Below are 24,801 nucleotides of genomic sequence, written 5' to 3' on the forward strand. Positions count from 1 at the left end.
TTTCTTTTAGGGCGCATTTACACTGCAATTGTAGTGTTGCTGTGAAGGAAAGGGATTTGCACTCAGGCTAAAGTTAGTGTAAATCCTCAGTTAAGGAGGATGGAGTCTCACTCCACTTCACTGGAGTCAGGTTGAGTCCAGACTCCAGAGATCTCGCTGAATCTCTTCTAACCCCCTTCATAGTCTTGACATCCTTTCTAAAGTAAGGCACCCAGAACTGGACACTATTCTGTCTACGATAGCAAAATACTGCAGATGTTGGAAATCCGAAATAACAACAGAAAATGCTGGAAAAACTCAGCAGGTCAGGCAACATCCGTGGAGAGAAATTTGAGTTGATGTTTTGGGTTTGACCCTTCTTCAAAACTGGAGAGAAAAGGAACTAGATCGAAGGCAGGGCTGCGATCGGACAAAAGAATAAAAGAACCAAAAGAAGTAAAAGAGATTAGAAGCTAGACGAGATGGTAATAGGCTGGGATTAGGTGTAAAGTGTACTGGCAGGGCAAAAGATAGCTGCCAGGTGTGAGAGAGAAACAAAAGGAAAGGGGGGGGGGGAGGAAAGGAGTGGAAAAATATAAGTAAAAATGAAATAGGGGCCGAGGTTATGATCTGAAATTGTTGAACTCGATATTGAGACCGGAAGGCTGCAGAGTGCCTAATCGGAAGATGAGGTGCTGTTCCTCGAGTTTACGTTGAGCTTCCGTGGAACAGTACAAGAGGCCAAGGACGGTGAGGTCCGAGTGGGAATGGAGCGGTGAATTGAAATGACAGGCGACCGGAAGCTCGGGGTCACCCTTACGGACTGAACGGAGGTGTTCCGCAAAGCGGTCACCCAATCTGCGTTTGGTCTCCCCAATGTAGAGGAGACCGCATCGTGAGCAGCGAATACAGTATACTAGATTGCGAGAAGTACAAGTAAATCGCTGTTTCACCTGGAAGGGGTGTTTGGGGCCCTGGACAGTGGGGAGGGGGGAGGTATAGGGGCAGGTGTTACACCTCCTCCGCTTGCACGGGAAGGTGCCAGGCGAAGGGGAAGGGCTGTTTGGGGTGATAGAGGAGTGGACTAGGGTGTCTCGGAGAGAGCGGTCCCTGCGGAATGCTGAAAGGGGAGGGGAGGGGAGGGGAAGATACGTTTGGTGGTGGGATCACTTTGGAGGTAGCGGAAATGCCGGAGGATGATCCGTTGAATGTGGAGGCTGGTGGGGTGAAAGGTGAGGACAAGGGGAACCCTATCGTGGTTCCGGGAGGGAGGGGCAGGGGTGAGGGCAGAGGTGCGGGAGATAGAACTGACACAGTCGAGGGCAGTGTCCACCACGGTAGAGGGGAATCCTCGGTTGCGGAAAAAGGAAGACATGTCTGAAGCACTGGTGTGGAAGGTGGCATCGTCGGAGCAGATACGGCGGAGGCGGAGAAACTGGGAGAATGGAATAGAGTCCTTACAGGAAGCGGGGTGGGAGGAAGTGTAGTCCAGGTAGCTGTGGGAGTCAGTGGGCTTGTAGTAAATATTGGTCGATAACCTATCCCCAGAGATGGAGACGGAGAAGTCGAGGAAGGGAAGGGAAGAGTCAGAGATGGACCATGTGAAGGTGAGGGAAGGGTGGAAATTGGAGGCAAAGTGAATGAAATTGTCAAGTTCGGGGCGAGAGCAGGAAACGGCACCGATACAGTCATCAATGTATCGGAAAAAGAGGTGAGGGAGGGGACCCGAGTAGGACTGGAACAAAGATTGTTCCACGAAAAGGCAGGCATAGCTAGGACCCATGCGGGTACCCATGGCAACGCCTTTGATTTGGAGGAAATGAGTGGAGTTAAAGGAGAAGTTGTTCAATGTGAGAACAAGTTCAGCCAGGCGGAGGAGGGTCGTGGTGGATGGGGACTGGTCGGGCCTCTGTTCAAGGAAGAAGCGGAGTGCCCTCAGGCCATCCGGGTGGGGGATGGAGGTGTAGAGGGATTGTACGTCCATGGTGAAAAGGAAGCGGTTGGGGCCAGGAAACTGGAAACTGTTAAAGTGGCGGAGGGCGTCCGAAGAGTCGCGGATGTAGGTGGGAAGAGACTGGACAAGGGGAGAAAAGATAGAGTCAAGATAGGAAGAGATAAGTTCCGTAGGGCAAGAACAGGCTGAAACGATGGGTCTACCAGGGCAGTCCTGTTTGTGGATCTTGGGAAGGAGGTAGAAGCGGGCTGTGCGGGGTTGGGGAACTATGAGGTTGGTGGCAGCGGGGGGAAGATCTCCAGAGGAGATGAGGTCAGTGACAGTCTTGGAAACGGTGGTTTGATGTTCGGTAGTGGGGTCATGGTCCAGGTGGAGGTAGGAGGAGGTGTCGGAGAGTTGGCGTTCAGCTTCCGCTAGGTAGAGGTCAGTACGCCAAACAACAACAGCACCACCCTTGTCAGCGGGTTTAATGACAATGTCAGGGTTGGATCTAAGAGAATGGAGTGCTGCAAGTTCAGAGGGAGGTAGGTTGGAGTGAGTGAGGGGAGCAGAGAAATGGAGACGGCCGATGTCACGTTGGCAGTTAGCGATGAAAAGATCTAGAGAGGGTAAGAGGCCAGGGGGAGGGGTCCAGGTAGAATGGGAATTCTGCAAGCGGGAGAAAGGGTCAGTTGTGTGGGGGGAAGACTCCTGGCCAAAGAAGTGGGCACGGAGACGAAGGCGGCGGAAAAAGAGCTCAGCATCGTGCCGAGCTCGAAATTCATTGAGGTGGGGGCGTAAGGGGATGAAGCTCAGGCCTTTGCTGACTAATCACGAATTGAGCTTCCTACCTCATATCCGTTCTATCACTAAGACTGCACATTTCCACCTTCGTAATATCACCCATCTTCCCCCCCCCCCTTTACTCAACTTATCTGCTGCTGAAACCCTCATCCACAGTTTTATCACCTCTAGACTTGACTGTTCCAATGCACTCCTGGCCAGCCCCCCTAGTTCTACCCTCCATAAACTTGAGGTCATCCAAAACTCTGCCACCCATGTCCTAAATTGTACCAAGTCCCACTCTCCCATTTCCCCTGTGCTTGCTGACATACATTGGCTCCCAGTTAAGCAACACCTCAATTTAAAAATTCTCATCCTTGTTTTCAAATCCCTCCATGGCCTCGCCTCTCCTCATCTCCTCCAGCCCTATAAACTCCCTAGACCCCTATGCTCCATCTATGCTGGCCTTTTGAACATCCCTGATTTTAATTGCTCCACCATTGGTGGTTGTGCTTCAGCTGCCTAGGTCCTAAGCTCTGGAATTCCCTCCCTAAATCTATCCACTTCTCTTTCATCCTTTAAGACGCTCCATAAAACCTACCTCTTCGACCAAGCTTTTGGACATCTGCCTGAACACATGTCAAATTTTTCTTTTGAGAACTCTCCTGTGAAGCACCTTGGGACATTTTGTTACGTTAAAGGCGCTATATAAATATAAGTTGTTGTGGCCAAACCAAAATTTGTATAGGTGTAGCATTGCGTATTGCTTTTATACTCATAGAATGGTTACAGCACAGAAGGAGGCCAGTTGGCCCATCAAGCCTATGCCGGCTCTCTGCAAGAGTACATCAGCTAGTCCCATTCCCCAGAGCCCTGCAATTCTTTTTCCTTAAGGTACTTATCTAATTCCCTTTTGAAAGCCACGATTGAATCTGCCTCCACCACCCTTTCAGGCAGTGAATTCCAGATCCCAACCACTCGCTGCGTAAAAACATTTTTCCTCATGTTGCCTTTGGTTCTTTTGCCAATCATCTTAAATCTGTGTCCTCTGGTTCTCGACTCTTCCGCCAATGGAAACAGTTTCTCTCTATCTACTCTGTCTAGACCCCTCATGGTTTTGAACACCTCTATCAAATCTCTTTTCAACCTTCTGTGCTCTAAGGAGAACAGCCTCAGCTTCTCCAGTCTGTCCACGTAACTGAAGTCCTTCATCCCTGGAACCATGCTCGTAAATCTTTTCTGCACCCTTTCTAAGGCCTTCACGTCCTTCCTAAAGTGCGGTGCCCAGAATTGGACACGATACTCCAGTTGAGGCTGAACCAGTGTTTTATAAAGGTTCATCATAACTTCCTTGCTTTTGTACTCTATGCCTCTATTTATGAAGCCCAGTATCCCATATGCATTTTTAATCACTTTCTCAACCTGCCCTGCCATCTTCAACAATTTGTGCACATATACCCCCAGATCTCTCTGTTCATGCACCCCTTTTAGGATTGTACCCTTTAGTTTATATTGCCTCTCCTCGTTCTTCCTACCAAAATGTATCACTTTGCACTTTTCTGCATTAAATTTCATCTGCCACGTGTCTGCCCATTCCACCAGCCTGTCTGTCTTCTTGAAGTCTATCACTATCCTCCTCACTGTGCACTATACTTCCAAGTTTTGTGTCATCTGTAAATTTTGAAATTGTACCCTGTACACCTAAGCCCAAGTCATTAATATATATCAAAAAAAGCAGTGGTCCTAGTACCGACCCCTGGGGAACTTCCTCCAGTCCGAAAAATAACCGTTTACCACTGCTCTCTGTTTCCTGTCACTTAGCCAATTTCATATCCGTGCTGCCACTGTCCCTTTTATTCCTTGGGCTTCAACTTTGCTGGCAAGCCTATTATGTGGCACTTTATCAAATGCCTTTTGGAAATCCATGTACACCACATCAACTGCATTGCCCTCATCAACCCTCTCTGTTACCTCATCAAAAAACTCAATCAAGTTAGTTAAACACGATTTGCCTTTAACAAATCCGTGCTAGCTTTCCTTAATTAATCCACACTTGTTCAAGTGACTGTTAACTTTGTCCCCGATTATCGTTTCTAAAAGCTTCCCCACTACCAAGGTTACACTAACTGGCCTGTAGTTCCTGGGTTTATCCTTGCACCCTTTATTGAACAAGGGTGCATCATTTGCAATTCTCCAGTCCTCTGGCACCAGCCCTGTATCCAAGGAGGATTGGAAGATTATGGCCAGTAACTCTGCAATTTCCACCTTTACTTCCCCCAGCATCCTAGGCTGCATCCCATGCGGTCCTGGTGACTTATCTACTTTAAGTACAGCCAGCCTTTCTGGTATCTCTTTATCGATTTTTATCTCATCCAGTATCTCAACTACCTCCTCTTTCACTATGACTTTGGCAGCATCTTCTTCCTTAGTAAAGACAGATGCAAAGTACTCATTTAGTACCTCAGCCATACCCTCTGCCTCCATGCGTATGCTCCATTTTGGTCCCTAATTGGCCCCACCCCTCTTCTTACTACCCGTTTACTATTTATATGCCTATAAAAGACTTTTGGATTCCCTTTTATGTTAGCTGCCGATCTATTCTCATACTCTCTCTTTGCCCCTCTTATTTCTTTTTTCACTTCCCCTCTGAACTTTCTATATTCAGCCTGGTTCTCACTTGTATTTTCAACCTGACATCTGTCATACGCTCCCTTTTTCTGCTTCATCTTACTCTCTATCTCTTTCGTCCTCCAGAGAGCTCTGGCTTTTGTTGCCATACCTTTCCCCCTCTTGGGAATGTACCTCGGCTGTACCTGAACCATCTCCTCTTTAAAGGCAGCCCGTTGTTCGATTACAGTTTTGCCTGCCAATCTTTGATTCCAATTTACCCGGGCCAGATCCATTCTTACTGAAATTGGCCTTCCTCCAATTAAGTATTTTTACTCTAGATTTCTCCCTGTCCTTTTCCATAGCTAGTCTAAACCTTATGATACTGTGATCACTGTTCCCTAAATGTTCCCCTACTGACACTTGCTCTACTTGACCCACCTCATTCCCCAGAACCAGATCCAGCAATGCCTCCTTCCTCATTGGGCCAGAAATGTACTGATCAAGAAAGTTCTCCTGAACACACTTCAGAAATTCTTCCCCTTCTCTGCCCTTTACACTATTACTTCCCCGTTTATATTAGGATAGTTGAAGTCCCCCATTATCACTACTCTAGAGTTCTTGCACCTCTCTGTAATTTCCCTGCAAATTTGCTCCTCTATATCCTTCCCACTAGTTGGCGGCCTATAGAATACACCTAGTAATGTAATGGCACCCCTATTGCATAGGAGGCTTGTTATTAAAAATAAAGGGAAATGGCAACATAAATAGGAAGTTGTTCAAATGACATAAAACAGCAGTGATTAATTATGTTTTTTGGACTGGAAAGGTGTCCTTCAGAGGTAGTTTATACACACATAGATTCCTTAAAATTGGGAGGACAAGTTGATAAAGCTGTAAAGGAAAAGGCATTGGGACTGTAATAGAAGCAGCCTCCTATGCAGCACCTTATTAAATGCCTTTTCAAAATCCAGATACATGACATCCACTGCATTTCCTTTATCAGTACACTCTGATTTATCCAAAGAACTCCATTGAATTTATCAGACAAGATTTGCCTTTTACAAATCCATGCTGACTCTCTTTAATTTACCCACATCTTTCTGGACGAGGTTGCTTCTAGCCTAACTGCCATGCCTGGACCAAGTTACACATTCTAGGCAAAATGATGGGTGAGCAGAGTCATATTACACCCAGGTAAACCTGTACACTACAGGACACAGATGCTATCTCTATAGTCAGCCTAATTTTAATCCATATTATAGCCTCTAGAAGCTTACCCATTACTGATATTAGTTTGACTGATCCATAGCTATTTGAACCAAGGTGTTACATTAACAACCCTCATATGTTGCAACTTCATAGTGTCAATGCCAAAGCTTTTTGAAAATCCATGTACATTAAATCTACTACATTCCTTATATTTAACCAATTGGTCACTTCTGCAAAAAAAACGATTAAGTTGTCAAACGCAACCTATCCTTGATTAGCCCATATATTTCTAAATGCGCACTAATTTTATCTCGAATGAGGGATCCTAAGAGTTTGCACAATATTTGTAGAGGCATGCATTGATATAATCAGTCTTTTGGCATACTTTCACTTAATGGTATAGCAGTATTGCACACATGACGATCATGGACTTTTGTTGGCAGTAGCCATGGGCAGGAAGTACTTTGTATGCGTGTCTTATTGGGCTAGGTAATTATTACTTTTGTGCTTGGTGCACGGGGCTGGTGGCAGTCTCCTCCTCATATCAACTTGTTCCTACCTCTGGGAAAATGCTGTGGCGCATGTGAGGAAGATCTTGTTGCATAGGGCTCTGGATGTTGGTTGAGCAGAGGCACAAAATACCTTGGGGTGCATTTACACTACAACTTTAGTGTCACTCTAAGTTATTTATATTAGATTTGATCTGTGATACTCAAACTGGAGGAAGCCTTGTTCCAAAATATATATGTTTATTATACTCATTAAACTACATCACAGCATAAAGAAGTTAAAATGCAAAAGTTATTCTTGTTAAACAGTGAATGAGTTGGTGTACAACCTGATTAACACCACAAGGTGATCAGATTTGAAATAGCCTTATTACTACTTGAGCATGTTCAGTTTCGCTCGAGTATAAAATGAGCTGTTGTTTTTTTTGCTTTGCATGGATGTTAATATTGTTATTTACATTCAGTCAGACTGTCTAACTCTGGAGTAAAGTGGTGCGCGATTCCCTGGAGGAGGAAGTCTTGTACTGTTTGGGTACTGCATGGAGTATAGCCAAGTTTAGAAAGTGCTTAGGGCATCTCTTGAATGTTAGTAAAGCAGAGCTCATTCCTGGGCAGGAGAATTGAAGATGTAGCCAGACACTGCACATAGAATACTGCTTGACCAAAAACCTTAGATTGAGAGCTACAGCATTAAAGACATCTCTAATCAAAGTACTGTAGTCAGGTCTAATTTTACATTGTCATTAGTACATTTCTGTCTTTATAGGTTGCTACTGCAAGAACATGTCCAATGAAATCTCTTTCAGCACAAAGGCGTACAAGAATACAGCCACCAGAAAAATGTCTAAGTGCATCTATTTGTCCAACAGAACAGAATTGTGTGGACTGGCTCTCAAAGAAGTCTTTTGCTCATCTCCAGGTATAGTAATTGTTTTTTTTTAAAATAATAGTGACCAGTAGTAAGACCACATGCCTCATGAGATTGCTGGATGCACACAAAGAGGGTGCCAACAGGTAAATCAAAGATTTAGGTGCATTTGAAGCTCCAGATGCGAGAACTGAGTTACTAATGGTTGAGATATATAGGAGAGAGTTCCTCAGAGGGCTGGCGTAAGCAACTCTTGCACTGATTGTAATCTTGCTAGAAGACCAAAAGCTTGTCTACCCTTTCCACGATGACATGGGTTGGGGGGCTCTGGATGAGATCCGGGAGAGCGCAAGGCAAGAGAGGCCCCTACTTCTCCTGGCCCACAAAGACACCTGAAATAAAATTTTAAAATGTACCTGCCACACGCCAATTGGCAGTGGGATAAGCAGATTAGAAGGTTAAATGCGTGGCTCAAAGAGTGATGTGGGAGGCAGGGGTTTTGCTTCATGGGGCACTGGCACCAGTACTAGGGAAAGAGGGAACTGTTCTGTAGGGACGGGCTCCACTTAAACTGGGCTGGAACCAGTGTCCTGGCAAATCGAATAACTAGGGCAGTAGACAGAGCTTTAAACTAACAAAGGAGAGTCGTGGGAGGATTCAGAAAAGAGTAAATTTAAAAGCAGCAACGGAAATATCAAGGCTCTAAAGCAGAGCAGAGTTTTGGGTAAAAATAAGTAGTGGGTCAGAAAGGAACAGAGAGAGTAACAAAGGTAATAGGTAAAGAAATTATTATTAGTAAAAAAAACAGTACTAGCAAAATTAACGGGACTAAAAGTTGATAAATCCCAAGGACCAGATGACCTACATCCTAGGGTTTTTTAAGAGGTGGCCATTGGGATAGTGGACGCATTGGTTGTCATCTTCCAAAATTCTGTAGATTCTGGAACGGTTCCTGCAGATTGGAGGATAGCAAATGTAACCCTGTTATTTAAGAAAGGAGGGAGAGATAAAACGGGGAACTACAGACCTGTTAGCCTCATATTAGTAGTTGGGAAAATGCTGGAATCTATTATAAAGGATGCAATAACTGGGCACTTAGAAACTAATAGTAAGATTGGGCAGAGTCAACATGGATTTATGAAAGGGAAATCCTGTTTGACAAACCTACTGGAGTTCTTTGAGGATGTAACTAGTGGAGTAGACAAAGGGGAACCGGTAGATGTGGTGTATCTGGATTTTCAGAAGGCCTTTGATAAAGTCCCACACAAGAGGTTGGTGAACAAAATTAGGGCACATGGAACTGGGGGTAATATACTAGCATGGATTGAGAATTGGTTAACAGGCAGAAAACAAAGAGTAGGGATAAACGAGTCTTTTTCAGGATGGCAGGCTGTGACTAGTGGGGTACCACAAGGATCGGAGCTTGGGCCCCAGCTATTCACAATCTACATCAATGATTTGGATGAGGGGACTAAATGTAACATTTCCAAATTTGCTGATGATACAAAGCTAGGTGGCAGTGTAAGTTGCGAAGAGGATGTGAAGAGGCTGCAAGGGGATCGCGACAGACTCAGTGAGTTGGCAAGAACATGGCACATGGAATATAATGTGAATAAATGGAAGTTATCCACTTTGGTAGAAAAAACAGAAAGGCAGAGTATTTCCTAAATGGTGAAAGATTGGGGAATGCAGATGCTCAAAGGAACCTGGGTGTCCTTGTACATGAGTGACTGAAAGTGAACGTGCAGGTGCAGCAAGCCATTAGGAAGGCAAATGGTATGCTGGCCTTCATTACAAGAGGATTTGAGTACAGGAGTAAATAATTCAACTTTATTGTCATTGCACAAGTACATGAACAATGAAATGTGATCTTGCAAGCTCCCATGACTGGGAGAAGCAAAGCCGCTGCGTCGGTGCGCGCCGCCATTCCATTTCCACCATTCCTCCTGTCCGACAATCTTCAGCCCAACGCCCGGGCCTGCTCACCAGCCGCTCCTCCTTCCGTGACCTTCTCACCAGCCGCTCCTCCTTCCGTGACCTTCTCACCAACCGCCCCTCCTCGGGGCTCCTTCCGTGACCTTCTGCACCTGGTCTTCCCTGATGGTCACCCCTCCAGGTACTAACCAGGCCTGGCTCTGCTTAGCTTCCAAGCCTTGCCAGTGACCCTGTCCCTAGTCTTACTCCAATTACATAGGGCCTTGGTGAGACCACACCTGGAGTACTGTGTACAATTTTAGTCTCCTTACCCAAGGAAGGATATACTTGCCATAGAGGGAGTGCAACAAAGGTTCACGAGATTGATTCCTATGATGGAGGGACTGTCGTATGAGAAGAGATTGAGTAAACTAAGCCTGTATTCTCTTGAATTCAGAAGAGTGAGAGGGGATCTCATTGAAGCATACAAAATTATTACAGGGCTTGATAGGATGGATGCTGGGAGAATGTTTCCCTTGGCTGGGGAGTCTAGAACCAGGGGCCACAGCCTCAAGATAAAGGGTAGGCCATTCAGGACTGAGATGAGAAGAAATTTCTTCACAGAGGGTGGTGAATCTTTGGAATTCTCTACTCCAGAGGGTTGTGGAGGCTCAGTCATTGGGTATATTCAAAACAGAAGTCGATAGATTTCTGACTAGTAAGGGCATCAAGGGATATGGCAACAGGGTTGGTGAATGGAGTTGAGGCAGAAGATCAGCCATGATCTCATTGAATGGCGAAGCAGGCTCGAGGGGCCGAATGGCCTACTCCTGCTCCTATTTCTTATGTTCTTAGGGCATCAGTGACTAAGGTGACATCAGGGAAATATAGAAAAAAGTCAAAGCTAAAGGCACTATATCTGTGCAAAGCATTTGCAACAAAATAGATGAATTAATAGCGCAGAGATTAATAGGTTTGATCTAATAGTCAAAGTGACAGGTTGGGAATTAAATATTCCAGGATACTTAACTTTTAGAAGAGATAGGCAAAATGGAAAAGGAGGAGGGGTAGCCCTGATAATAAAGGATGGGTTAAAGATAGTAGAGAGAAAGGATCTTCGCTCCAAAAATCAAGAAGTAGAATCAGTTTGGGTGGAGCTAAGAAACAGCAAGGGGCAAAAAACATTGGTGGAAGTTGTTTATAGGCCCCCAAATAGTAGTTGTAATGAACGGCAGAGTATAAATCAGGAAATTAGAGGCGCATGTAACAAGGGTAATACAGTAATCATGGGGGACTTTAATCTACATATAGACTGGGCAAACCAAATTTGCAGTAATAGTGTGGAGGACGAATTCATGGAATGTATGCAAGATAGTTTTCTAGATCAGTATGTTGAGGAACCAACTAGCGAACAGGCTATTTTAGATCTAGTATTGTGCAATGAGAAAGGGTTCATTAATAACCTTGTAGTAAAGGGGTCTTTAGGGAAGAGTGACCACAATATGATAGAATTTTATATTGAGTTTGAAAGTGATTTAGTTAAATCCGAAACTAGGGTCTTAAATCTAAATAAAGCAAACTACATAGGTATGAGGGGCGAGTTGGCTAAGGTAGATTGGGAAACTACATTAAAAGGTATGATGGTAGACAAGCAATGGCTAGCATTTAAAGAATGAATACATAATTTACAACAAATATACATTCTTTAAGGCACAAAAATCCCACAGGAAAAGTGGTTTAACTGTGGCTAACAAGAGAAGTTAAAGATAGTACTAGATCAAACCACGAGGCTTATAATGTTGCCAAAAAGAGTAGTAAGCCTGAGGATTAGGAGGATTTTAGAATTCAACAAAGGAGGACCAAGAAATTGATAAGGAAGGAGAAAAAAGAATATGAGTAAATTAGCAAGAGACATAAAAACAGATTGTAAACATTTCTATAGGTATGTAAATAGGAAGAGATTAGTGATAGTAAATGTGAGCCCATTAGAGGCAGAGACAGGAGAAATTATAATGGGCAATAAGGAAATGGCAGAGACATTAAACAAATACTTTGTATCTGTCTTCACGGTAGAAGACACAAAAACCATTCCGTAAATAATGGGGAACCAAGGGCCTAGAGAGAATGATGAACTTAAAGAAATCAGTATAAGTAAAGACATAGTACAGGAAACTTTGTGCTATCCGGCACCGACGGGACTGAGCTATTACCGTCCCATCAAAACTGCCGGACAAACCAGCGCTAATGTTGAAACATACGGAGATTTTGAGCTCTGTATCTGGCAACAAACCCTGTTGCTTAGCAACAGCTTCTAAACAGTCAGCCGTACCTTGCAAGCATCTCTGTAGCTTAGCAACAGCTTCAGCGAGACCTTGCAGAGCCTGACTGGTGAAAAAAGAACGAAAAGAAAAAAAACCTAACGAAATGGCTCCTGATTTTTGCCGGTGGCTCGAGCATTCCGGACAGTTAACCTCCGGATAAACCAAAGTTTCCTGTACTGGAGAAATTAATGGGACTTAGTGGCGACAAATCGCTTGGACCTGACAACCTGCATCCTAGGGTTTTAAAAGAGGTAGCTGCAGAGATAGTGGATGCACTGGTATTAATCTTCCAGACTTCCCTAGATTCTAGAATAGTCCCCAAGGATTGGAAGGTAGCAAACATAACCTTGCTATTTAAGAAAGGAAGAGGAGAAAAAACAGGGAACTATAGGCCAGTTAGCCCAACATCAGTAGTCGGCAAAATGCTAGAATCTATTATTCGGGAGGTGGTAACAGGGCACTTAAAAAATCGTAATATGATTAGGCAGAGTCAACATGGTTTTATGAAAGGGAAATTAGAGTTTTTTGAGGATGTAACTAGCAGGATGGATAAGGGGGAACCAGTGGATGTAATGTATTTGGATTTTCAAAAAGCATTCGATGAGGTGCCACACGAGGTTCTTACACAACATTAGGACTCATGGGATTGGGGATAATATATTAGCATGGATTGAGGATTTGTCAATGGACAGAAAACAGAGAGTAGGAATAAACTGGACTTTTTCGGGTTGGCAGGCTGTAACTAGAAGGGTACCGCAAGGATCAGTGCTTGGGCCTCAGCTATTTACAATCTATATTAATGACTTAGATGAAGGGACTGAGTGTAACGTATCCAAGTTTGCTGATGATACAAAGTTAGGTGGGAAAGTAAGCTGTGAGGAGGATGCAAAGAGGCTGCAGGGAGATATAGACAGGTTGACTGAGTGGGCAAGAACATAGAAAATGCAATACAATGTGGGGAAGTGTGAAGTTATCCACTTTGGTAGGAAAAACAAAAAGCAGAATATTTTTTGAATGGCGAGAGTCTGGGAAATGTTTGCATTCAGAGGGACCTGGGTGTCCTTGTACATGAATCACAGAACGTTAACATGCAGGTACAGCAAGCAATTAGGAAAGCAAATGGTATGTTAGCGTTTGTTACAAAGGGATTAGAGTATAAGAGTAAAGAAGTCTTACTACAATTATACAGGGCACTTATGAAGCCACACCTGGAGTACTGTGTACAGTTCTGGTCTCCTTACCTAAGGAAAGACATACTTGCCCTAGAGGGAGTGCAACGAAGGTTCACTAGACTGGTTCCTGTGATGAGGGGATTGTCCTATGAGGAGAGATTGAGTAGACTAGGCCTATATTCCCTAGAGTTTAGAAGAATGAAAGGTGATCTAATTGAAACATATAAAATTCTTAAGGGGCTTGACAGGGTTAATGCTGAGAAAATGTTTCCCCTGGCTGGAGAATCTAGAACACATGGTCACAATCTCAGAATAAGGGGTCGGCCATTTAGGACTGAGATGAGGAGAAATTTCTTCACTCAAAGGGTTGTGAATCTTTGGAATTCTCTACCCGAGAGAGCTGTGGATGCTCAGTCGTTGAGTATATTCAAGACAGAAGTCGATAAATTTTTGGGAACTAAAGGAGTTAAGAGATATGGGGCTAGTGCGGGAAGGTGGAGTTGAGGTAGAAGATTGGCCATGATCTTATTGAATGGCGGAGCAGGTTCGAAGGGCCAAATAGCCTACTGCAGCTCCAAGTTCTTATGTTCTGCCTGAGCTGCTTCTGGCCCATGATCCAGCTCCTGATATGTTTGGCTTGACGGGGAAGCTGTCACTGCTCCCCCACTCAGGCATCCAACTAAAATAGCAGATTGGGTCCCGATGACGTCATCAGGACCCGATCTGCATATTTAAAGCATACCCTGCCAGCTTGGGTCGGGTATCCTGCTCACCTGCTCAAAAGAGCGGGTTAACATCAGGACAAGGTGGGAGGGCAGTGAGATCAGAGGTGGTAGGTCACTGCCCTCATTTTAATTGCCCCACCCTGCTTGCTATTTGACAGGTAGGGGGAGTAAAAATCGAGGCCCATACTTTAAAAGTACTTCATTGTTTGTGAAGTGCTTTGAGATGTCCTGAGGTTATGAAAGGCACCATACAAATTTAAGTTCTTTATTTCTTTATTATTGACTCAGGCTAAATCATTACGAAAGTTGTCGATATGCAAGGGTGTTGAAATACAAATGTCTAGGCGGAATAAAAGAGCCAATAGTTTGAACTGTCAATCATCATCAGTTCTGAGCCTGATCTTCCCATTTTTTTAACTTGCAATTCTGTGTTTCTATGTTTCTATGAAGCTCAGTGTGAAAGTTTTGAATGTTTAAATGCTTCTCGGTAAGTGGTCTATAGTAGTTTTTAAATGTCTGTGTTTTGCAGGCTAAAGCAGTTATGGAATCCTGTGAAGTTTATGCTCTCTGCCAGCCCATGTATGACACACAAGAAAGCTTTATCAAGGTAACATCACCTTTTTTTTTAGCAGTTGCTAATTTGCATAGGAATAAACAGATCAGGAAAGTAAAATTAAAATCTTCCATTATAACCACATTGTTTCTGCTATATGCTTCCCTGATCTCCATATTTATACATCCCCTCACTACATCACTACTATCAGGCAGTCTGTAGACAACTCCCACTACAATCTTGCATGCTTTGCACTACCCACTGTGTTTCCACTGCTTAATTACTCTTTCTGAAATTGTTACGAGTCTTACAGCAGTAGAAAGTGTGAGAAGGAGGTGTTGGCACCAACACTAGGACAGGGTGGAGCTGTACCTCTGGGACTGGCTTCACCTGAACTGAGCTGGGATCAAGTTCCTAGCAGAAAGGATAAATCGGACTGTGGAAATGACTTTAAACCTAAAAGAGGGGGAGGGAAGTGTCCGGATGGAAATAAAAGTAACCTAAAGATAAGGAAATGGATGATGACAGCAAAACTTAGAGTACAAACAGTGATAAAAGATAATGGCCAGGAATCTGCGGTCAGCGGCGAAGCAAAGGTGTTCGCCACTGCCCACAGAGATCTTGCGATGTGGCGAGAAGTTTGCCTTTTTCGATGCATAAGAGATTTCAGTGCAGTATAATGGGGAATCACTAATGTGATTGGCTGCTTAGACAGCTTGTTGACATCACAGCAGATCACATTGCAGAATTCTCACAGACAGGGAAGCAGGAAATGAGAACCTGTTTTTTTCCTGACTATTTAAAAATGTTAGAGAGCAAAACAAAGATGGGGGCTCTTGCATGGGGATCAGGTAGAACTTAAAGTAATCACGAACAAACTTTAAAAAAATATTTTTAATGTTTCTTAAAAATTGTAATTTTTATCATAATGGAGAAATTTGACACTCCACAAAATTAAAATCAGTTTTTCAGGACCATGACGTTTGCTTAGCAGTCAATACGCTGTTAAAACCCCAGTTACACCTAATCCAACAAGGCCTAAGATTTAATGGGGTATTTAACAGTGATATTACCACGGAAAAGCCCAAGTGTTCGTCCATTTCACTGATTTCTTGGTATGGGGGGGTGGGGTGGGGCGGGGGGCTGTTGCTGGCGTGCCACAGTGCAGCCAGTGTCGGAGCAGTGAATGATTGACCGCAACTTCAGGATTTCCATGTTTAGATGCGCAAGCACTACATCCTGAACTTGCAGTCAGTTTCAAAGGGGTAATAATGGCGAACGCTGTTAGTTCGCCAGTATTACCAGCTGCAAATTCCGGCCCAATATAAATACTTTGGGAACAGAAAAGTATATGGAAAGTAATAATAAAACCTGTTATTAAAAAAAACAGGAGTGATGAAAAATAAAAATATATTAAATGTTCAGAGCACCAGCAAAAACATGTGATAAGTCAAAAAGCATGAGGAAAAACAGCATAAGGGTATATGAGTAAATTGAGGACAAATGCACGTAGTATAAGAAATAAAACAGATGAGTTAGAAGCACAAATTCAGCTTAAAATGTAGGATGTAGCAGTTACAGAGACCTGGCTACAAGCTGTGCAAGATTGGGTGCTAAATATTCTACACTATAGGATCTATAGAAAGGACAGGGTAATTGGGAAAGGAGTAGTAGTCTGAATATTGATGATAAACACAATTACAGCAGTAGAAAGAAAGGATTTCAGTAAAGACGATTAGGCAGTGGAAACACTATGGGTAGAACTAAGAAACCGCAAAGGATGCAAGATTCTGATGGGAGTTGTCTCTTAAAAGGCTGTAGATGCTGGGTTAATTGAAATTTTCAGGACTGGGATCAATATATTTTTGTTAGGGAAGAGTTTCAAGGGATATGGATCAAAGGCAGGCAAATGGAGTTGGGATACAGATTAGCAATGATCTTATTGAATGGCAGGAACAGGCTCAAGGGGCTAAATGGGCTGTTCCTATGATAACTGCACTTAGCTAGCATGCTGGATGAACTATTTTGTTACCCATTATTAAATTCAAGTCCAGATGTGTTGTACACATACATGTACAAAAGTAATGAAATATAATAACAGTAGATTCTGAGTACCTGTACTGACAAATAGTTATTTCTTTTATAAATTTTTTTCTTGTCTCTGCCTTTCATTAGGAGTTGGATAAATATTTGGCCTACAAGGATATGCTAAGCTTGCGAAAGAAAGAGCTGCTGTACAAGAAATGGAATGAATGTGTTTATGAACCAATGCAGTGGAAAGTCAAAGCAGTATTAAACCAGTCAATTGAAAGAACACGTGCTTCAATGTTACAGTACTTCGATTACTGCAATAAAAAGGTACTATTTGACAACTATATCCGATCTATTTTTATAATATAACTTTCATCCACAGAAACATTAAACTATCTTTCTTTTAATAGGAACCTGTGTTTTTGGAAGATTATAATCCAGATGACTACAATCCATTTGTCCTCCATCTGTGCAAACCTCGTAGATTTAAGGTACAGTCTTTAGATGATTTTTACAGCATTTGGTTCTTGCTGTAATTATTGCACTGCAGTTTATGTGACACATTGTTGGGACAACATGAGACCACAGCATACTGCTTTAGTCTGTTCAAAATCTATTCCAGAATGTAGCCTATTCACTCCAATGGCATAGCTTTTACTTTAATCTGAAAGACTACGCTGCTGACATTTTGTTTTGCTAAAACTCCTTTTCTATGGTATGCAGCACGATTTCACAAGACTATTCAAAGCCTATCCGCAGTGACACAAATGATCGTTTTGGGTCTATATTCTTGGATCTCCAGTACTAGATTTCAATAGCGTCTGATATGTAGAAACGATTTGACTTCCATAATTGATATATTCCAATTGATGTCAAAGACTAAGAAATGTCATGAATTGTTCTTAAATGAATTAAGCATTGTATTGTGCTTTGGGATCTCTAAGGCAGCAGCCATGATGTTATTGTCATGAATTGTTGTGCTCTAACATAGCCTAATGGATTTCACCAATATGCACCTATCACTGGCATTAGTTTAGAGTTTCAATCAAACCATAGCTATATATTTATTTTGGATACATTTTTCCCTATTGATATACATATTGAGGGTTTATTTCAGTGTTGTTTAAGGGTTCAGTGTATTTTAGTCATATATTGTTGGAACATATCTATAGATTCATGACTTTGCTAACTGTTATGCTACCTTCACGGGTAAAATATTCTTATGGCCAGAAAGTTGCATTAGCTTGCTTTCTGTAGAAACATGATATACTGCTGCAGTCATTTATTCTTTATTCATGTACTTGTGTGTGTGTGTGTTTTTTTTATATGTTCTTGGGATGTGGTCGATGCTGGCAAGGTCATATTTATTGCCAATCCTTAGTTGCCCTGAGAAGGTGGTAATGGGTCTGCTCCTTGACCTGCTGTAGTTCTTGTAGTGACAATGCTCCCACTATGGTGTTGGGTAGGGAATTCCAGGATTCTGATGCAGCAATGATGAAGGAATGTGATACATGTTCAAGTCAGAATAGTGTGTGACTGGAGGTTCCCATAACATTGCTGCTCTTGTTCTTGGTGGTAGAAATCACAGGGGAGGGAGGTGCTGACGAAGTAACTTTGTTGAGTTGCTGAGGTGCATCCTGTAGATAATACATACATAGTGTAGCCACAGTGTGCTGGTGATGGATGGTGTCAAAATGGAGTCCAGTGGCAGGGTCACCAATCAAACTAATTGCTCTGTCCTGGATGGTGTTAACCTTCTGAAGTGTTGTTGTAGCTGCACCCATCCAGGCGAGTGGTGAATATTCCATTACATGTCTGACTTGAGCCTTGTAGATGGTGGTAAGATTTGGATGGGTCATAAAAACATAAGAAAGAGGAGCAGGAGTAGGCCATTCTGCCCTTCGGGCCTGCTCCGCCATTCAGTGAGATCATGGCTGATCTTCTGCCTCAACTCCCTTCAGCAACCCTGCTCGCAGCGCCAAATTGTTAGAGCGGGTAATTAATTTCAGTGGACCACCCTGATCTGAGGTCAACACACTAAAATAAAAGTTTGCGAGTCCGGTGGTAAGTTTTAAATAGTCGATTTATTGCATCACTTGATTTACACTGTTTGACTTCCTTCAGCAACTAACATCATATTCAAAATGGCTGGTTTTTATACAGCAGCAGATGTACCCGCCCCCTTTTATTACCATTGGCTCAGCAGCATGCATGCAGAGCTATGGTTGGTTCAACTACATCGCACTGATTGGATCTCTGGTACATCAATCATTCCTTTGTTCTCTAGTTAAGCAGAATCATCACTTTCAGTTTTAAGCTAAGATCAGCACTTTCACAGTTTAAGCTAAATCAGCATTTTCATTGTTTTCAGTTTTTAAGTCAGCCGATGTGACGTTACCAGCTGTGATTGGATCTGATACATCACACCATCCTTTGGCATGTGGTCAGCTTAAGCATAATCAGATTTCTTTAAATCATTAGTTTAATCATATTAAAATCTATGTTATTAAAATATTATATTCCCTAACACCGGCCCTATCGCCATATCTCTTGATGTCTTTACTAGTCAGAAATCTATCAACTTTTGTTTTGAATATACCCAATGACTGAGCCTCCACAGCCCTCTGGGGTAGAAAATTCCAAAGATTCACCACCCTCTGTGTGAAGAAATTTCTTCTCATCTCAGTCCTGAATGGCCTACCATTTATCTTGAAGCTGTGGTCCCTGGTTCTAGACTCCCCAGCCAAGGGAAACATTCTCCCAGCATCCACCCTATCAAGCCCTGTAATAATTTTGTATGCTTCAATGAGATCCCCTCTCATTCTTCTGAATTCAAGAGAATACAGGCCTAGTTTACTCAATCTCTTCTCATACGACGGTCCCTCCATCCCGGGAATCAATCTCGTGAACCTTTGTTGCACTCCCTCTATGGCAAGTATATCCTTCCTTGGGTAAGGAGACTAAAATTGTACACAGTACTCCAGGTGTGGTCTCACCAAGGCCCTATATAATTGGAGTAAGACTTCTTTACTCCTGTACTCAAATCCTCTTGTGATGAAGGCCAGCATACCATTTGCCTTCCTAATGGCTTGCTGCACCTGCACGTTCACTTTCAGTGACTCATGTACAAGGACACCCAGGTCCCTTTGAGCATCTGCATTCCCCAATCTTTCACCATTTAGGAAATACTCTCCCTTTTTGTTTAATACTCTCCCTTTTTGTTTTTTCTACCAAAATGGATAACTTCACATTTATCCACATTATATTCCATCTGCCATGTTCTTGCCCACCGCTCCCCACCCCCAGCCCCAGGAATCTACAAGGAGGTTTCAAGGGATCTGCCAAATCGGCATCTTTCAAGAATAAAATCTTTGAAAAAATCCCATTCTGCGAGCAGGGTCAACAAAAAAAGAACGAGACTGATCACTAACTATGTCAGAGGTGCCTCGTTTATTACTAAGAAAGAGACGTCGAAATAGGCTATATATTTCTTTACCCACCTCCAAAAAAGATAATTTAATTCAGTGCACCGATGCAGGGTTGGGCCGATGTACTACCGCCGCTGATGTTGGAGGAGAGGAGACTCCGCCCCCTCTCCTCCCCCAGATCTGTTAGTGACCGTTGGCAGCTGCTTCTTACCTGGCAGGCCACGTGGCATGTGCTCTCCTGCCCGCCATGTTTAAATTGGGTAAGCAGAGCAACAGGGCGGTGGGGTTTGATGTCTGTTTTGTGGGGTAATGGGCCGAGAATTAGTGTTGGCGAATGTTAGGCTGACTTCACCTTACGCGCTTTATGCGGCTGATCGCTGCTTGTCTGTGGCAGCTATTTACAGAGCCGAGCATGACACAGGCGGCTGATCAAACTGCTTGCTGCTGCCACCACTGCTGTAAACTCGCGGTCCCGGGGGCATCACTCAAGTTGACCTTTTCATGTGTGTGTACACACACACCATTTTTACATTGTGCAGTGAGTCTGGAGGTGAGGTGCACATCACATATGGTGATCCATCTGACTTTCTGTTGTGGGATCTTGCTGTGTGCAAATTTGCTGCTGGTTTTTACCACGTGACAGGAGCCACTCTTTTTTTTAAAGTTGTGTTGTGTTACAGGGGTTCTGTGAAACTTTTATAACATGGGAGGGGAGCCTCAGAAACAAAAAGGTTGAGAACCCCTGGGTTAGAGGGTGGGGTTAATTGGACCAGGGTGTGCAGAATAATTCAGTCCACATTTTAAAATCATATATAATGTCCTTATTTTTATATACTTTAATTTATTACTATTTATAGTTAAATAGCAAAACTTAGAGCAGTTTGGGAAGCAGAGAAATGGAGTTATTTGGAGAGTAGGAGTTTTTCTGCAGTATAAGCCCAGAGTTGGTTGAGACAAAACTGAGGTACTACACCGCGATGGCTGGCGGGAGGACCTAATTACAATGTGTTACGTTTTCATAGGTAATTACCATTATAAATATGGATATAAGAATTTATGTTGGAAAAGTTGACACAAAAGTGTGATGTATGACAATAGGAAGTAATGTTTTGTAGATAGGAAGATTTAATATATTTTAGATATATATTAAGGGAGAAGGGGACATTTACATCAGAAGTATTTGTAGAGAGGATCTAGTATAGTAGGGATGACTGAAACATGGCTACATAGAGAACAGGATTGGCAACTAAATAATGCCGGATACTGTATAAGACATTTAGGAAGGAAAGTGAAAGAAGGAGGGGTGAGGTGGAGTAGCTGTACTGGTTAAAGATAACATAATGGCGGTAGAAAAAAAGATGTAGCTTGCAGTAAGATAGATAAAGAATCCATATGGATTAAGTTAAAAGATAAGAAGGGACCCATTACTGTAATAGGGGTATACTATATAGACCACCAAATAGTGGAAGGATATTGGAGGAAGAAATATGTAGACAAATCTACGAGGTAAGTAGCAGGCACAGAATAATAATCATGGGAGATTTCAACTACCCCCAAATGAACTGGCAGGAAGAAGTAGAGAAAGGAATCGAGTTTTTACAGTGTATACAGGACTTCTTTCTCAATCAGCATGTAAGATGTCCAACAAGAAAAGAATCACTGCTAGATCTTGTAATGGGCAATGAAACAGAACAGGTAGGAGAGCATCTTAGTAGTAATCACGTCCATAGTAGTAGTCAAGTTCAAGATTCGGATCAAGAGTGACATAGGACAAAGAGTGCGAGAGGAGTGGGAGCAGTGCCGCTGTAAAGAGCATGAGAGGAAGTGGAGGCAACGGACCTGGGCAAGACCACAGCGGGAGCACAGCAAGAGAGGCAGCAGCTCAACAGAGGCAGAATCCGAAAAAGTGACATCTGCACAAGGGAAGGAGCTGATTGGTGAGTAGCTGGTGAGTGGATTTTTTTTTAAGCTTTGTTTATTTCTGTTAGTTCTTAGTCTATTAAATAGAGGCATGGCAGGGCAGCTCAGTCCCGTGGAGTGCACATCCTGTGCCATGTAGGATGTCCTGGATGCTTTGCGTAGCCTGGATGACCACATGTGCAGGATGTATCACCATCTACGCCAGCGCGAGATTCGTGTTTCAGAGCTTGAGTGGCAACTGGAGTTACTGCGGTACATCCGCAAGGCTGAGAGTTACGTAGGTAGCTCGTTTCTGGAGGTGGTCACACCGCAGCTTAAGAGTATGCAGGCAGAGAGGAAATGGGTGACCACCCAGCAGGTAGTGCAGGAGTCCCGGAGTGCATCTCGCTCTCCAATCAGTATTCTTTTTCTGGGGGGTGGGGGGAGGAAAAAGAGTGGAGGAGCAATAGTGGTAGGGGATTCGATAGTTAGGGGAGCAGACGTGACTCCAGGATGGAATATTGCCTCCCTGGTGCAAGGGGCAAAGATGTCACTGAGCGGCTGCAGGACACTCTGAGGGGGGAAGGTGAACAGCCAGAGGTCGTTGTCCATATCGGTACCAACGACATAGGCAGAAAGAGCAATGAGGTCCTGCAGGCAGAGTTTAGGGAGCTAGGAGAGAAATGAAAAAGCAGGACATCAAAGGTAGTAATCTCCGGATTACTCCCAGTGCTACGTGCTAGTGAGTACAGGAATAGGAGGATAGAACAGATGAATGCGTGGCTGGAAAGATGGTGCAGGAGGGAGGGCTTTAGATTCCTGAGGCATTGGGACCGTTTCTGGGGAAGGTGGGATCTGTACAAGCTGGACGGGTTACACCTTAACAGAGCCTGGACCAATATTCTTGTGGGGAGGTTTGCGCGTGCTGTTGGGGAGGGTTTAAGCTAGCTTGGCAGGGTGATGGGCACCAGCATATAGGAGTAGAAAAGAGGAATAAGGTGCATGAAAGAGCGAGTGTGTTGGATAGTACAAGAGAAGAAAGTAGTACTGGAGGCGGAAGTAGTACCATATTAGATCGGAACAGACTAAAAGACTACAAAAAATTGAAAAATGGGTTTAGAATGCATGTACATAGATGCACAAAGTTTGGGGAGCTACAAGCACAATTAGTCGTGTGGCAATATGATGTTGTGGCAATAACAGAAACGTGGCTTAAAAACGGTGAAGACTGGGCACTTAATATTCAAGGGTACAAGGTGTTTAGAAAAGATAGGGAAGGTAAAAAGGGAGGTGGGGTGGCAGTGCTGATTAAGGAAGACATTGTAGTGTTGGAAAGGGACGATGTTCGTGAGGGGACAAGGACAGAACCTATTTGGTTAGAGTTGAGCAAAAAAGTATGATCACGCTATTGGGGGTATTTTACAGGCCTCCAAATAGTGAGAGGGAGGTAGAGGAGCAAATCTGCAGGGAAATCGCAGAGATATGCACGAGCTATAGCACGGTGATATTGGGGGACTTTAATTACCCAAATATCGATTGGGATAATGCTGGGGTAAAGGGAAAGGAGGGGGAGGAATTTCTGAAATGTGTTCAGGAGAATTTTCTTGGCCCAACTAGGAAGGAGGCATTGCTGGATCTGGTGCTGGGGAATGAAGTGGGCCAGGTTGACCAAGTGTCTGTGGGAGAACACTTGGGTACGACTGGTCATCGTATCATAAGATTTAGATTAGCAATGGAGAGGAGCAAGGAACAATCTAGAATGGAACAATGGGTGATCTTTAAGGAGGAGATGTTCCAAGTACAAGCTAGGTACATTCCAACAAGAGGGAAGGGTAAGGGAACTAAATCTAAGTGATTGGTGAGTATTTCTCTCTTTTTTTAAACTTCAACTCTGGTTTATAGTTTCTAAGGTCTCTCTAGTGTAGCAGGGACTGTTGGTAAACAAGTTAACTGTAGTGTAATTAGTGGGATTGATTGATTTAATTTAAATTCAATTAATTAAAGGGTAAGTCATGGCAGGACAGCCGGGCTCCGTGATCTGCTCCTCCTGCGATATGTGGGAACTCGGACACTTCCTGTGTCCTTGACAACTACGTGTGCAGGAAGTGCATCCAGCTGCAGCTACTGACAGACCGCATTGCGGCACTGGAGCTGCGATTGGATGCATACTGGAGCGTTCACGATGCTCAGGACATCGTGAATAGCACATTTACGGAGTTGGACACACCGCAGGTAGAGGTTGGACAGGAAGAAAGGGAACGGGTGACCAACAGGCAGAGTACTAGGCGCAGGCAAGTAGTGCAGGGGTGGCCATGCCCCTCTCCAACAGATACACCACTTTGAGTACTGTTGGGGGGGGTGATGGCTTATCAGAGGAAGGCAGCAGCAGCCAACTTCCTGGCACCAGGGGTGGCTCTGCTGCACAGAATGGGAGGAAAAAGAGGGGTAGAGCTATAGTAATAGGGGATTCAATTGTAAGGGGAATAGATAGGCGTTTCTGCGGCCGCAAACGAGACTCCAGGATGGTGTGTTGCCTCCCTGGTGCAAGGGTCAAGGATGTCTCCGAGCGGCTGCAGAACATCTTGGAAGGGGAGGGTGAACAGCCAGTTGTCGTGGTGCATATAGGCACCAACGATATAGGTACAAAGTGGGATGAGGTCCTAAAAGCGGAATATAGGGAGTTAGGAGATAAATTAAAAAACAGGACCGCAAAGGTAGTAATCTCAGGATTGCTACCAGTGCCACATGCTAGTCAGAGTAGAAATAGAAGGATACTTCAGATGAATACGTAGCTAGAGGAATGGTGCCAGGGGGAGGGATTCAAGTTCCTGGGACATTGGAACCGGTTCTGGGGGAGGTGGGACCAG

At 43.6% G+C, this 24,801-nt stretch overlaps 1 protein-coding gene across 1 annotated transcript in view; it reads left to right on the plus strand.

Annotated features, from left to right (window-relative positions):
- Positions 1 to 24,801, plus strand: part of fam228a (family with sequence similarity 228 member A) — a 68,992-nt gene that overhangs the window by 1,152 nt on the left and 43,039 nt on the right. The window contains exons 2-5 of the mRNA XM_085997085.1: positions 7,790 to 7,942; positions 14,553 to 14,630; positions 16,752 to 16,934; positions 17,018 to 17,098. Coding sequence (XP_085853211.1) covers positions 7,790 to 7,942; positions 14,553 to 14,630; positions 16,752 to 16,934; positions 17,018 to 17,098 — 495 coding nt within the window. The remainder of the gene's footprint in view (positions 1 to 7,789; positions 7,943 to 14,552; positions 14,631 to 16,751; positions 16,935 to 17,017; positions 17,099 to 24,801) is intronic.

The sequence above is a fragment of the Somniosus microcephalus genome, chromosome 9 (genome assembly GCF_052327205.1).
Source record: "Somniosus microcephalus isolate GS21.2 chromosome 9, FLI_Smic_1.0, whole genome shotgun sequence".
Taxonomy (NCBI): domain Eukaryota; kingdom Metazoa; phylum Chordata; class Chondrichthyes; order Squaliformes; family Somniosidae; genus Somniosus; species Somniosus microcephalus.